Below are 14,575 nucleotides of genomic sequence, written 5' to 3' on the forward strand. Positions count from 1 at the left end.
AAATCAGTTGGTGTGGTCGTATACATGATGGATAAAATGTGTTTGCTCTTCTGGTTTGCGGATCTGAGTAATGGAATACATGTTTTCAGTAAACCAATTCTCTGTCATCTCATTGCTTTCCAATGTTAATCAATTAAACTCTATTTAAGGTACTTCAAAAAGGCGAAGAGTAACAGACGAACGAGAGTTGCGTATTCCTTTAGAGTATGGGTATGTTTTATATTTACTTGAACAGCATTTGGAATTTGTCTATATTTGTCTCTTGACTTTAATGTAAAATTAATAAGTTAATGTTTATAAATTAGTTCAAGAAATGAGTGTTAACACACACCTATATTTACTATTATTGCAGCTGGCAAAGAGAAACACGAATAAGGAATTTTGGTGGTCGCCTTCAAGGAGAAGTAGCATATTATGCACCATGTGGAAAGAAATTGAGACAGTATCCTGAAGTAGTAAAGGTACGTACTTTTTTTCAGTTTGTATGTATTCTGGTACCATTAAGCATGTGTACAATAAAAAAGTGCACTTCTTCCTCAAATAAAGTTCCTTGATACAAAATGTCTTGTGACGTGAGGCTAATGTACCTTAACCTGTTTCTAAATTGACCTCCTATAGAGGCATACCATTTGTACAAAACATTTGACTCCTGACGTTAGCTGTACATCAAAGCTGGGTTGTAATTATTTAAAACCTGAAGTGGAAAAATATGTGATTTTTTCAGTATCTCAGCAGAAATGGAATAATGGATATCTCAAGGGACAATTTCAGCTTCAGTGCAAAAATAGGAGTGGGTGACTTCTATGAAGCCAGAGATGGACCGCAGGTATCCACTTTTTAAAAAGTAAAGTCTTTGATCCGAGGAGTAGTAACATAAATCTAGGTGAAGTAATTTTTACTACACGCTGGAGCATTGCCTGTTGTTAGTGAATTCATTCATAGTACTTTACAGTAGCTTTTGTTGAGACTTGAGGGTCTGATCCTGGGAGGCGCTGAAAATCTACATCTCTCATTGACTTCAGCAGGAGGTTGTAGGTGCTCAGTATATCCCAAGATCAGCTCTGAAATTATAGTTGTCTAGTAAGAAGGAGCTTTGAGCTAAATATTTTATAAGAGAACATGTTCAGAAACTACTTAGAGTAGAAATTTTTTCTTATTATGTTATACAAACTCCATAGCCGTAGAAGTTCTGTGTATGTGTGTATCATGTCTCTTTTTGTATTTTCATCCATCTAGGGTATCTAAAATACATACTTGAAACACAGGTATTTACTATGTAGAGAATACAATGTTAGCTTTTCTGAAGGATCCAGTTTTTATGCACAGTTGTACGAACAAACATTCTACTTGAGTGTGGCAGAACTCTGCTTTGCTTTATGTGGATAAAGTAGCCACTTCACAGAAGAATAAATTATGATTGAACTGTGTGACATCACCATCTATTTTGTCCAGTTTAGGGACTTTCATTTTTTCTTGTAATCTCATGTCAGTGAATATATTTATTTATTGTTAAAAAAACTCTTCCTTGGATATCACCACATGAATGTGGACAGACATCAGGAAAATGTGCTCTACAATTCCTGGAATTTCAAAACACCTTGCCTAGGCAGTTGAGTCCCTGTAGGAGTATACATCGTCTACAAAACATGCATAAATGTTTGTAATAAAACTGAAGCCGTGCCAGATTGCTCACTTTGGGGTGGCATTGGTTAACTTCTGGCACATTGAGGAAGCTAATGTTGTAGGCCCCTTGTACATCAGCACTGTAAACCCACGGTTGAATAAGTCAAGATCAATAAATCATGTAGGTATGTATCTTGCTATTGAACCTCAGTACTTTGATTTAAGTACCTACTAGTTTCCTGGACATCAGGTCAACCCCTCTTTTTCTTTTTTCTTTTCCTTTTCCTTTGTCTGTTATATTCTTCCCATCTCACATGTCCCCACCCTTAGTTACTTCTTTCCACCCCTCTTACCTTCTATCTAGTGGGATGTACTGCACTCCCTGCCCTCCTTTGGGACTGCAAAGCTTCAGAAAGGAGGAACTGAGGAAGGGCCACAGTTCAGTCACAAGGCTGGGTAATGAATTATCCCAAACCTCTTCTAAATATCATTCAAGAATTCCAGATTTTATTCTGCTACATTCTGCTCAGGTCAAAGCAGTTTTACTAAGAGAAAGAAAAATGTCATGAAAGGGGAGGCTAAAACAGAACAAGTAGGTATTAGCAAATACTATTCTGTTAGGGATGGTGGTATAGATGGCCTCAGCACTATTATCACACCTCCCCATAATACACTGTTAAAAGACATTGAGATTTCCAGTGGTCTCAGATTCCACATGTACATTCTTATGGCTGGATTGTCCCCAGCGTATAACAGGTGGGCAAGAGGATGGGGGCACAAGAGGCCTCCTGCCTTGTGCACCCTTACAGGTAAAATGCTAAATAATATTGGGTATGCAAACACTGCTCTCTCCTAGCTCCACTGCTGGTTGGTCTAGAAGAGCTGTGACCTGGCCGTATCTTTCCTCCATACCTTATAGAAGAACTGGTAGGGTGCTGGGAAGGAGCACAGACCGTACCACATGGGAGGGTGGCAGAACAGGCTCTGCAATGTGCATGCCTCAGGAACTTCAAGAGAAGTTGTGGCTAGTTCATCCAGATTTCTTTCTAAAGTGTACCACTAAAGCATTGCTCCTCTCCTTCCCCCCCCCCCCAACCCCTTGCTTCCAGTGTAGAAGCTAAACTGTGATGCTTGATATGTAACTAGATAATGCACATTGACTTAGTCAAAGACCAAATCCTGACAAGCAAACAGGAAGAATTTGCAGATTCCTCAGATTGAAACTCAAAGCTGTTACCTTCATCTTGGGTGGAGGAGGGAGCCATTTCAGAAACTTGGAAAGCCCTAGCAATATCTGCCTTCTGGAGATATTAGATTTATAAGGATGTTTGTCTTTGGAGAACAATAATTATAGGTAAGTAATTTATCCTTTAGTCACTAGGGAGATGCTTTTTTTTATTGTAACATAGGTGTGCTTGGGATAACATCTTTGGTGAGAGTAATGTTATTTGTTCACAGTAGCTACATTGTCATACATAATCATATAAGTTATTGTAGTATATTTTCACATTCTTACACTCTGTGTGTGTGTGTTTGTGTAAACACTATATGTATGTTGTCTTTTATATATGTCTATATATGTTTATGCTTACAAGCCCAGATCCTACTTCTAATTTTATTCTGTACCTATTGGTACTTACAAAGCATGAGCTTAATATATTCGGTGTTTAATGTGATTACAGAATCTCTATTCTGTGTCACTACCACCATTTTTCTTATAATTTATCTGTGTTGAAGGTAACTTGTGAGTGTTATGTTACCTAACTTTAAAGTACGCCAATCAGAATTAGATACCACAGACTAATCTGATCCATTTCAAACTGAGGTCATGAGCATTTGCACTTTCCAGACATAACTGGCATGTGAATCTTATATTTACATTTTTTTCTTGATTTTATCTGAAATACCATTAAAACTGTAAACATTTTAAATAGTAAATCTGGATTTTTTTAACTGGAGGCTTAGGTTGTCTCTCAAAATCAACCCACTAGATTTAGCAGATTTGTTTTTACATCTATTTTTTTAATGACAAAAATAAACTTTAGCATTCCTCATTGGCATTTTTATTACATGTGGCATCAGTCCAGCTTTTGAATCAGGTAATTTTTAGTGTGTATATTTTTGTTTTTCTATTCTAATCCATATATTTTTTAAAATATGGAATTAAAGAGAATATATTGCCTAAAAACCTAGTATGTTTAAGCAGCTCTAAAATTATATTTATACTTCATGTATCAGATTTTGATTCATTAGATTACCATGTAAACATTTGAACTAAACTGATAACAGCTAACATACCATTTACAGTAAGTCAAACAAAAAATTAAACTAGTACTTAATGAAAATGGTATTTGTACGTAGGTTACTGAAATTTACTGTCCTGTTGTAATAATGAAAGTGCCAATACTTCATCTATATCTTTATTGGTATAGAAAATTATCAGTTTTATTCCAGGAATTTGCTCATCAAATAGTTTTTTTTCTGCTGATTCCTCCACTTTCTATGGTTTTTGGCCTTTTACTGCTACTTCTCACATTCTTCTCTCTGCCTTTCTTTGAGTTCTCTGGCATATCATAATCCAGGGTATTGTATCAGTCTCATCTGATTGTGAGCATTGCAAAATTCAAATTGAAAGATGGAAAAAGATGCATGGAAAACTATTTATGGTTTTGATCCTGCACTCACTGAAATCAGCAGAATTCTTGCCAGTGACTTCAGTGTGATAGATTTTCTGAAGTTTTTCTTGATATGAAAAATAATTTTAGTTTTACAAAGTGATTTGAAGATATTTTCAGTCATTTTTTAATAAAAGCCAGAAGCACTATATCAATCGCAAATTTGGAATAAATGATAACTTCAGGTAACTATATTATAAAATTCAGAACATGGTTTGATGAGTTGTAGACAGTAGAACATTCAATCTAAATTTTCCAGGTTGAAATCCACCTAAATTTTCCTACTATATTGACAATGACATTTCTTAATGCTTTTCGATACAGTGAATTTAAAAAAAGAATTTGAAAGCATAGTAATCTCCTAAAGTTTCTTTTAGCTCAATCAGAGATTTTTTTCCTAATTGAAAACAAAGAATATTTGAGGTACATAATGAAGGATTTCTATATTATGAAAGGAACTGATATACACCTCTACCCCAATATAATGCGACCCGATATAACACGAATTCGGATCTAACGTGGTAAAGCAGTGCTCCGGGGGGGGGGGGGGGGGGAAGGGGGGTGTGCACTCCGGTGGATCAAAGCAAGTTTGATATAACGCGGTTTCACCTCTAACACGGCAAGATTTTTTGGTTCCCGAGGACAGCATTATATCGGGGTAGAGTTGCAATTGTCATTTACAGTACATTTTTAGACTGGTACCAATTTTCTAAAAAAAAAAAAAAAGGGGGGGGGGGAGGTACAGAACTCCTAGTTTTCTAGTTTAAGATTAACAGGGACTTGAGCCAAGCTACTTCATGAAAGTATTAATAGATATATGGAATAAGTTATAGAGGTAAGTAACTGAAATATATAATATTAAGGATAGAAACCATCATTCATCCTTATCTGTGGAATCTCTACCTTCTTGCCATAATTAAGGAATTAAAAATGCCTGTATGTTTTTCTATGGAAAAAGAAGGGAGGGGTAGCAAAAAAGTGGGATTAAGATGTGTTTTTAAAATGTAAACTTGTTGGGTTGAAGGAACTTTTTCTTCTTTGAGTGCTAGTCCAGATACATACTCCATAGTTGGTGAGCGCACATCTCGTGTATGCGTTAGATATTGCCCATTAGACAATTCTCTATGGGGGGTGACACATAGGACCTTTCTCTCCATGTATTGCCATGCCTCAGTTCCTTTTCTACTGCTCATGGTATATGTCGGAGCAACTTTCCTCAAATTTACCTCCGCTTTGGCTATTTAGTGTTGTGAGTTTAGTCAGATAGGTGCACATGGAAGCAACAGGGAGAGGCCCTTCCCCAAGGTTGCAGGTGGTGTGGGACACTATGCTCAAGCACAGCAATTCCCCAGGCTTTAAGAACTGCCCATCATGCGAAGCAGTTGTGTTTCTGAATGACGGACACATGAGGTATCTGTTTTTGTCTCAAGAAGGACATACCTGGGAGTACTGTGAAATCTCCAGGTCCTTCTTGAAGTGGACCCAGCGCTTCATGCCTGAGGCTTTTCTCATGGAGGAGGCAGTGAGGTTGGACTCCAACTCCAGATTTCAGGCATCTAGGCCCAACAGGGGAACAAAGGTTGTTGAAATCGGCCCCAGCGTAGACTTTAAAACTGTCTGAAGCTGCCTTGTCTGGAAGACATATGGGATAAGTCTACACAGCAACTAGACACCAGTGGCTGGCTCATGCTAGCTGACTTGGGCTCACAGGGCATGGACTCCATGACTGTTTCATTGCTGTGTAGGTGTCTGGGCTTGGGCTGGAGCGCAGGATCTAGGACTCTGCTAGGTCGGTGGGTCAGATACAGGGCAGACTTGGACTGGAAGCCTTCAAGGAAGAAGAGTCTGAGATCACCCTCCCCTGATCCAAAGTAAAGGCCACATAAAACTAACAAAAAGAACAGGAGGACTAACACGGCTGTTACTCTGAAACTTGTCATAAAACTAACAGCCTTTCAGACACCAAGGGTGCCTCAAAACTTAGAAAAAGTTCCCTGAGCACCAGAGCTTGCACCCACCACCCCGAGTTGCCACAGCTGTATAAGCCGCCTTGGTACCAAGAAGTCAGAGTGGTCACTGGCTACCTCAGTACCTGGTAAAAGTTTGATTTTGGTACTGGCCATCCTGATGCTTTCAGCATGCTTTCAGGTACCTGCGCAGTCACTACCACACCAACCTGCTGGGGCTCCACCACTCAGGGCCTCATCTCTGAGGCCTGCACTTATATATGTCACACTTATTCCTGATGCTTTCCAGATTCCTGGACCCAATGGCCTCAATGTTTCCAGCACCCAGTCATGTCCCCCCTGCACTCAGGGGACGGGCACAATCTTTTCCAGAGGACTGCTGTCTTGTCCTCTGACTCAAAACAGCCAACAGCTGTTCCCAGCCTGATCCCAGGACTCAGCAATCTTGATCTCTCCCAAGGAGTCAAAAGGTGTGTACCCATAACTAAGGGGAGAGCCTGATACTGCTATGATGCAGTATGAGGATCACTGGTTCTAGGCACCGGGGTGTTTCCATGTTTTTTAATTTTGGAATGTAGAGCAGATGGCCCCATGGGGATCGTCGGATTATCTGAATCCGCAGGTTAAGACTGTCACCCATGCAACTGAGGCTAGACCCATCCCTGCTGCATCCCCAGGGCCACCCAGTGGCCTCAGTGCAGAAGACCCAGGATGAAGGTGGACTGATATGTTCAAAAAACACTGTATGTTGGTGCAGGCTGCTAGGGACAATGCAAGATTCACGTGATCTGTGTTGCAGTCCATACTCTGATGTCTCTTAGACGACTCGAGTGACAGGAAACTGCTTGGGAGTCACAAATATGCATACAGACTAGCACTCTAAGAAGAAAAAGAGAGTACACACCTTTATGGTAATTGATGTTCTTCGAGAAGCCAGGTAGCTGGGTCTGGATGACAAGGGGATTGTCTCCTAGAAGCTGGGACTGGACGACATGATCACTCAATAAATTGCCCTGGTCTTTCATTTCCTCTCAAGCATTGGGCACCAGCCACTGTCGGAAGACAGGATATTGGGCTAGATGGACCATTGGTTTGACCCAGTATGTGTAGTCTGTATACATATTCCACTACCTACCTCTGTGCTGCTACTTCAGAGTCCTGAGACCACGGAATGCCCTTGTGGAATGGCGCATGCACTACCCTTAGGGGCACTGCTGACAAGAAAATTCTCCAATGTGTGTACGCTGGACATGCACTCACCAACTGTGGACTGCATATACAGATTACACACCTTGAAGAACATTTGTTACTGTAAACGTAAGTAACCTCATTTTCCGGTTCCTAAAATCTTATGTTGTGTTACAGCTGTGAAATACATACTTTGATGATATCATTCAGATTACTTTTATCCACTACCTGGGAATAGGTCTTCTGCTGTGTCTGTTTAAAAACAAAAAAGAGATGTATGTCTATAGATATATAGATGCTGGCTAGTGATCTGAATGCAAGACTGGGTCCCAGGAACTCTGGTCCTGATCCTCAGATGTGTTAGAGCATCACAAGACATAGGGGGTTAGTCTTGCATATGAGTAGTGTCAAGGCTGGTAGGAGTGATGGGATAGAATGATTTGCACTTCAGCAATCTTCAGCTATATAACAGCCCTAAGAGTTGATTACTAGCTAAAATAAGTTAGAGCAGCCTTGAGGCTGTTCTAACATGGACTATAGCTATGTCTTCACTACAAAAAAGTGTGCTTTTACATTGATTTTGCTATCTTGATGTAAAATCTTAGTAAAGACAAGGCCTGTAATTTTGAAGATACCACTGGTACTAAACTATGTAGGATTCTAAATGGAATAGCCAGATTCCTGTTTTTGAATAAACAATGGTTCCCAGAATTCAACAACTTCTAAAATGATTGAAATTTACAATGAGATTTTGGCTGTCTTTTTCCCAATCTATGTTTACTCATCCAACATTCTTCGATACTTCAAGAAGACCAGAAAAAGAGAGTTCCTTTAGACTCTTGTTCTAAAACAATGTCATGTCCTGCAAATATCTCCTGTTCTGCATTCTAAAAAACGGAATAAAATAGATACAGGAGCAGAGTATCATCTGATGTAAATCAACATTCCTTTTGTTATGGTAATATGTTGATTTACACCAGTGGAAAAATCCTGTCCATAGAATCAAATGTGGTATGGAAAGGCGGAATCCATATGGCTTTACTTACCTTTGATGATGAAGGATTTTTCAAAGGTTAATGTATTTGAATGTAGTGTCCCTCAGTTTGTGGAAACAGTACAAAAGGAGAGCAAACACCAGTACAGCACAGTCTGGACTACCCTTGAACCATGATTGATTGATTTTTTTTCTTCTATTTCTGAATCTTGTTCTGCATTTTTTTCTCACTCATGAATAAACATATGAGAAGTTGTCTGCTAGGTTGCAGGATGGTATGGACCATAAAGAGAGACAATATTTAGCCTTGTTTACATGGCTCAAAAAGACAAATAGTCTGTGATAAACTACAGGGGGAGATCCCTGAGATATTAGGCACCTGAAAAAGAATATAGTATATATATTATAAATGGTACTCCTGCTGACAGATATTTAAGATACTTCTTTGGCTCGAGTGGTACAGATACTGATTTTGAATTGAAAAGTCTTTAATCAGTTTTAACAAGGATGGATTCTGCACTTGGTGCTGGATATCAATTAATGTATGCCTCTTGGAAGATCTGCATGCCAAGTACAATATGGATTCTTGTGATAGCTTACTTCAGAGTGGTTTGAGATTTGAAAAATATCAATGCAGCTTCTATTAGCAGCTGCTTTTGGATGTGAAGGTCTCATGTTGTTAAAATGTTCCTTTTACAGAATGTTCTGTGAAACATTTCTTAACATATTATGAAAGATTAGCATAAATAATTAAAACATAATTGACAAAATAAATGAACAAAGCACATTTTGTGGTTAATAATACTTGATTTTATTGTTTGTGCACTTATTAATTCACAAATTCAGTATTGCGAATCAACTGTATTTTTTTTAAAAAGTGACTGGCTTCATAGTTGCTTTGGCAGACGTTTTCAGAGTCCTTGACAAGCTTTCATTAAGTAAATAATGACGTGCTCCCAGAAGTATTCTTAGCTATCATTTCTTCCTATCAGTCCAAAAAAATTGGAAAAGCAGTGAGAGATACCACAGTTCCAAATAGCTCAAGCTCAATCAAGCAAGATCAAATAGATCAAGCAACTGTTTTAATTAATAGACACAATATGAGGTTCCCCCTTGTGTCAATTAAATGAAAGCTATCTAAAAACTAACCTCTTGGTATTATAGCAACAGGAATTTAGGATGAGGATAGGTGCAATGAGAAATTAAAAAGGGTTGAATTTAGTGCTTCTTAACTTGTTCAGGAAACTATACAATTTCCAGAGCTTTGAATTAAGGTCATAGAGCAGATTATAACTACTTGAAAACTTTTGATTAGTTTTTAATTTTAGTTGACTGACAAATTTAAAGTGTACTAAATAAAATCGCAAGGTAGAAATGAGTTTTTGGTTTTTCAATTTATTTATTATAGAACTGAGATATCTAACCCTTCAAAAGTAACAAGTAAAAATCACAATAAATTCTCCTGATTTTACTGTTTTCCTTATATTCTATAAATTTCAGGAAAACAATGGTCTTTACATATAGCCTGTCAGATTTTTTTAAACATCACATTGATTAATGAATAAGTGCAGGTATAGTAGTTAAATTTGAAGTTTATAGGCTAACGGAAAATCTGTTCTTCTGCCTAACCTACTAAGTTGAGCAATGGGCTATTTAGAGAACTAGAAGCAATATAGTAGTGGCACATATGTAATAACAAATGGTGTTTCGCTGAGTAAATTAGCTTTGAGATCTTGTAAGTTTTAGTGGCAAATTGTGGGATTTATCAAAAGCATTTCTACGATATCTGTGCAATTGCTCTGTGTCACCACTGTTATTCTAATACTGACTTTCATGTTTTTGTGTAAATATATTTACATATATAGACATATGCATTTTTGCATGTCTGACCAGATCTGTGAATGTGTGTTTTTGTTTTCTTTTCATTTTTATTTATAATGGCTATGAAATATGTTAATTAAAAGGGTATGCAGTGGTGTCTCCTGAAAGAAGAGGAAGTCATTCCCCGTATCAGAGCTATGGAAGGTCGTAGAGGACGACCACCAAATCCAGATAGACAGCGTGCTAGAGAAGAATCAAGAATGAGGCGTCGCAAAGGCCGACCTCCAAATGTTGGTAGCACTGAATTTTTAGACAACACTGATGCAAAGCTATTAAGGAAATTGCAAGCTCAAGGTAAGAAATTTGTTATAGTTTTCACAACCTGAAAGTAACGATGTTCGATTTTCCTAAGGGCAAGTATTACCATGTATTTCTGCTACGGTACGTCCTTGCAAGTTGCTTTTTGAAATCTTGTCAAAAGTGTGACCTTGACCTTCAGTTTAAAGCCAAGTAGATATAAATGTGCTTTAAAGAGAGGTGAGGAGGGGGTGTATGTGTTTATGTAGTAAATGAATAAGCTTGGGCAATATTAACTTTATTTAGATTTATACAATGTAATAAGAGTGGAAATCTGGGTACCACTGACAATTTTTTTTTTTAAATACATAAGGATATGAGAATCTGATCCTAAATATAAGCATCAGGCATGTAACCTTCATCCCAGCGCTGTACTTCAAAATTGCATCACATTTTCCTAAAATAAGTTAATATTCTACAAAATTCTCTTAAGGCTCAGGGTTATTTTTCCTCTTGAGTTTCATGATTGATCTCGCCTATATAGTGAATGTGGACATATGCTGTCTGTTGTGGTGCTGCACAAGATTCGTACTTAAAATATCTAAGCCTTTACTACCTCTTTGTGAGATTCATTGTGCCTTTTTTCCCTGTGCCTGCAAAGAGCATTACACAACAAAGAACCAGTCATTGGAAATGATTGAAACATTCTACCTGAACAAACAGAGAGGATGCATTTTTAAAGATACCTGTTGTAGGTAGTATTTTTGGCTTGGGGCTGGATATCAGGTAAGGTAGCTAGATCATTTTCTGTCTCATTAGAGGCCACTAAGCACCATAGTACTTGTTGCTTGTATATTGCTTTCAATCTGATAATCTCAAAGCAATTTACAAATATTAACAGCTTAAGCCTCATGACACCCCTGTGAAGGTCGATATCCGCTTCATTTTACAAATGCAAAAACAGATGCTAGAGAGGTTGTCTAGCCCATTCAGAGCCAGAATTAATCCAGATCTCCTGATTTGCACTCTGACCACTAGACCACAATGCCTCCTTTTTCAGCCCTCTACCTACAGTAGCAGGGTTAGAGCAAATTGGGGTGTATTTCCTCAGTAGTGACTATTTCCTCACTAGTGACTTTAATGTATTACTAACAGACACCCCTTCCCGTGCCCTGTTTGCAAATTTTCCTGTTGTTTGAGATTTCATAGAGGTGTCCAGATACTACACTGAAAGAGGCCATGCAAGCAGATAGGTATTTGGAGGCACTCTCTTGTCTGCTTTTCTCCATTCTTCAAGGACAGATGATTCTCATAGTCCATGGCTACAGGCAGTTCTTTATATGTAGTACTGGACCTATTATGCCTGTTAATGCCCACTTTGGCTTCCTTTTCCCCACTCAGGTTCTTAAGCATTGAGAGTAAAATTGATTTCGACCCGATGTTTTGTGATCTCAATCTTTCAGAATCTTTGCTAATTAATAATGGTATAGACTAGGAACTGCTAGTCCAATCAGAGGCATTTTGGCATTCTTCCTATCAACCTATTCTGTGTCTCCATGTATTTGGATATGTCAATGTATTTCAAAGAAAAAAGTATTTTTAATAGGGGGGGTTCCAGGCTCATTTCATGGGTGGCATCCAGAGTTTTTCTTAAGCATGTACCAATTCTTTGAACTGGCCATATATTTACTTACTTAAAGAATTTGTAAGGCATTCATATTCTGCAGAGAGATGTCTATACAGTGTGTGTTATAAATACCTGGATGGGTAGATGGTAACTTTTTATACGTTGTGTAAATATTCCTTAGAATTTTGTTTTGTTTTGTCCCTCACCCCCATGATTCTATAATGCCTATATGAAAATGCACTTAGTGTTGGCCTAACTCTGTTCCCACTGAAGTCAACTGGAGTTTAAGGACCGAGTTTGGTGGAAGCAGAGTTACACCAGTCCTGAATGTGTTTGAAAATCTCACCCTATATATAGAAAATCCCACCACTAACCATTTCTTTTTGTCTGTACTGCATCTTTAAATCCTTATACTTCATCTCTCTTATTTCTGTGGGAAAACATACGTTTTTCAGGCATTTCAAATATCACTCTTCTGTAATTCAGGATCTGATTTTTTTTCAGTTTTCAATAGCTTTTACATGAAATACTGATGTAGTCTCTTAAAATATACTTTAATTTTTTCCTCTTTTTGGTTACATGATAAACCGTCCATAAACTATCTTTTTAACTTTTTCTTTTTTCAACTAGTAGACCTCTTCACTGTTATATCACTCGTTTTGAGCTCTGCTGTTTTACATTCTTGTCTTGTACCCTGAAATTTTATTACATTTTTTCATTCACAGAGAGCAGCCATATACTTCTAGTCTAAATTATCTTTTAGATTAAGGGAAAATAAGAATAAAAAAAAGTAATGTGTCTGTGACTCAGGTTGAAAATTTAACTCACTTCAGTACCACCTTACTTCACAAATACTCTCACTAAAATCAATGGAACTATTCAAAGAGAAAGATATACTAATCAACATATGCGAGAGTGGCAAAATCTAGCCTTATGAGAGTGCACTGTGTAGTATGTGCTATCTGAACCCTCTCATGGGATTATTCAAAAAGGATTAGAAGTTTATATGGAATAGTTTATAAAGAGACAAAGAGGTGGGTCAGTATTTTTTGATTGAAAGTAAATCATTTTCATTTTTCAGAATTATACATCATTTTTGTGTAGATAACAGAGAGCATCCATGTTCATCTGAGAAGCTGTTATAGGTATTTGTTTATAAAAGAGATCCTGGTATAAGAATTCTATATTTAAACATTTTCAGGATAAATATGTGCAAGATAAACACACGATTTTCTTCGTCTCCTCTTTCTTTATGTGAAAATGTCTGAACACATAAGTTAGATCTCTTATGTGTGACAATGCTATGACTATGTGCTTAATATTTCCTCTTTGTGTTACAGAAATAGCTAGGCAAGCAGCACAAATAAAACTTTTGAGAAAACTTCAGAAGCAGGAACAGGCTCGAGCTGCCAAAGAAGCAAAAAAACAGCAAGGTAAGTAGTAAACCTCTAAGAGATTGTGCATACTTGCAGATGAGCTTTAGACTTGTCGATATTAGGTTACTGTTCTTCAGTCATTTTCTGCTGATGTTACATTTTTTGTTTTACTTGTAGCTATTATGGCCGCTGAAGAAAAGCGGAAGCAAAAAGAACAGATAAAGATAATGAAACAGCAGGTAAATTTTGTGTGTTCATTAAATAAGCTCTATATTTTATTTATTTACTTAAACTCATGCTTTCAATATATTTGATAGGTTATACAGTGTACTTGTTAAAATTTGAAATTGTTAGTTATCTAATTATAAAGAACATATGTTGTATTTTATTTTGAAAGACTAGATTGTGCAGCCCTTACTCATGTTGATAATATGTCCCTTGAGTGATCATGTTGACTTCAATGGCACTACGCATGTGAATAAGGGTTGCGCAGCTGGCCCTCCAGTTAGTTACATGCTCAACTACTCTACAGCTCTATAAAAAGAAATAGCGATATAGCTGCTTATGTAAACATTGAAATAGCTCAGCCAAAACTGCTAGAGAGAAAACTGCCAGTGATTTTGGATTGCTTAAGGACAATTATATCTAAGCATAGTGATGATTTAAATTACACGTTGCTTGCTTTTTAAATATAAAATTACTGTTAAATATTGTTATAGCAAAGGCTCTTAACCATATGTAATACTTTCAACAGCAAGAAGATTTTTCATATTTAGCCATTAATAAATTAAGCTACTTGTGGAAGCAGGTTTTTCATCATTTGAACAAATATCCCAATAAATGAAGTATTAAATGATTGATTGCCTTTGAAGCCTGAAATTCTAAAAAACAATTATTTTACTAGGTTTCTTTGTATTAATTCTATTCCCTGCAGTGAGCTGAAGACATTAACTTCTGAAATAGCGTGTGATGTGCATTGTGTTTTTGAAGAAAGTATTTAAATTATT

The 14,575-nt window shown here is 37.2% G+C and overlaps 1 protein-coding gene across 24 annotated transcripts in view; it reads left to right on the forward strand.

The window, feature by feature from the left end:
- The window catches only part of BAZ2B (bromodomain adjacent to zinc finger domain 2B), a 272,137-nt gene that overhangs the window by 167,772 nt on the left and 89,790 nt on the right, over positions 1–14,575 (forward strand). For 16 of the 24 annotated variants that reach the window (XM_054043380.1, XM_054043386.1, XM_054043395.1 and 13 more), the window contains 6 exons: positions 150–210; positions 353–461; positions 725–826; positions 10,412–10,622; positions 13,533–13,625; positions 13,746–13,807. In XM_054043380.1, coding sequence (XP_053899355.1) covers positions 150–210; positions 353–461; positions 725–826; positions 10,412–10,622; positions 13,533–13,625; positions 13,746–13,807 — 638 coding nt within the window. The remainder of the gene's footprint in view (positions 1–149; positions 211–352; positions 462–724; positions 827–10,411; positions 10,623–13,532; positions 13,626–13,745; positions 13,808–14,575) is intronic. The other 8 variants (XM_054043397.1, XM_054043402.1, XM_054043403.1 and 5 more) reach the window with 1 other exon arrangement.

Source organism: Malaclemys terrapin, chromosome 11, assembly GCF_027887155.1.
Source record: "Malaclemys terrapin pileata isolate rMalTer1 chromosome 11, rMalTer1.hap1, whole genome shotgun sequence".
In the NCBI taxonomy this organism is placed as follows: Eukaryota; Metazoa; Chordata; order Testudines; family Emydidae; genus Malaclemys; species Malaclemys terrapin.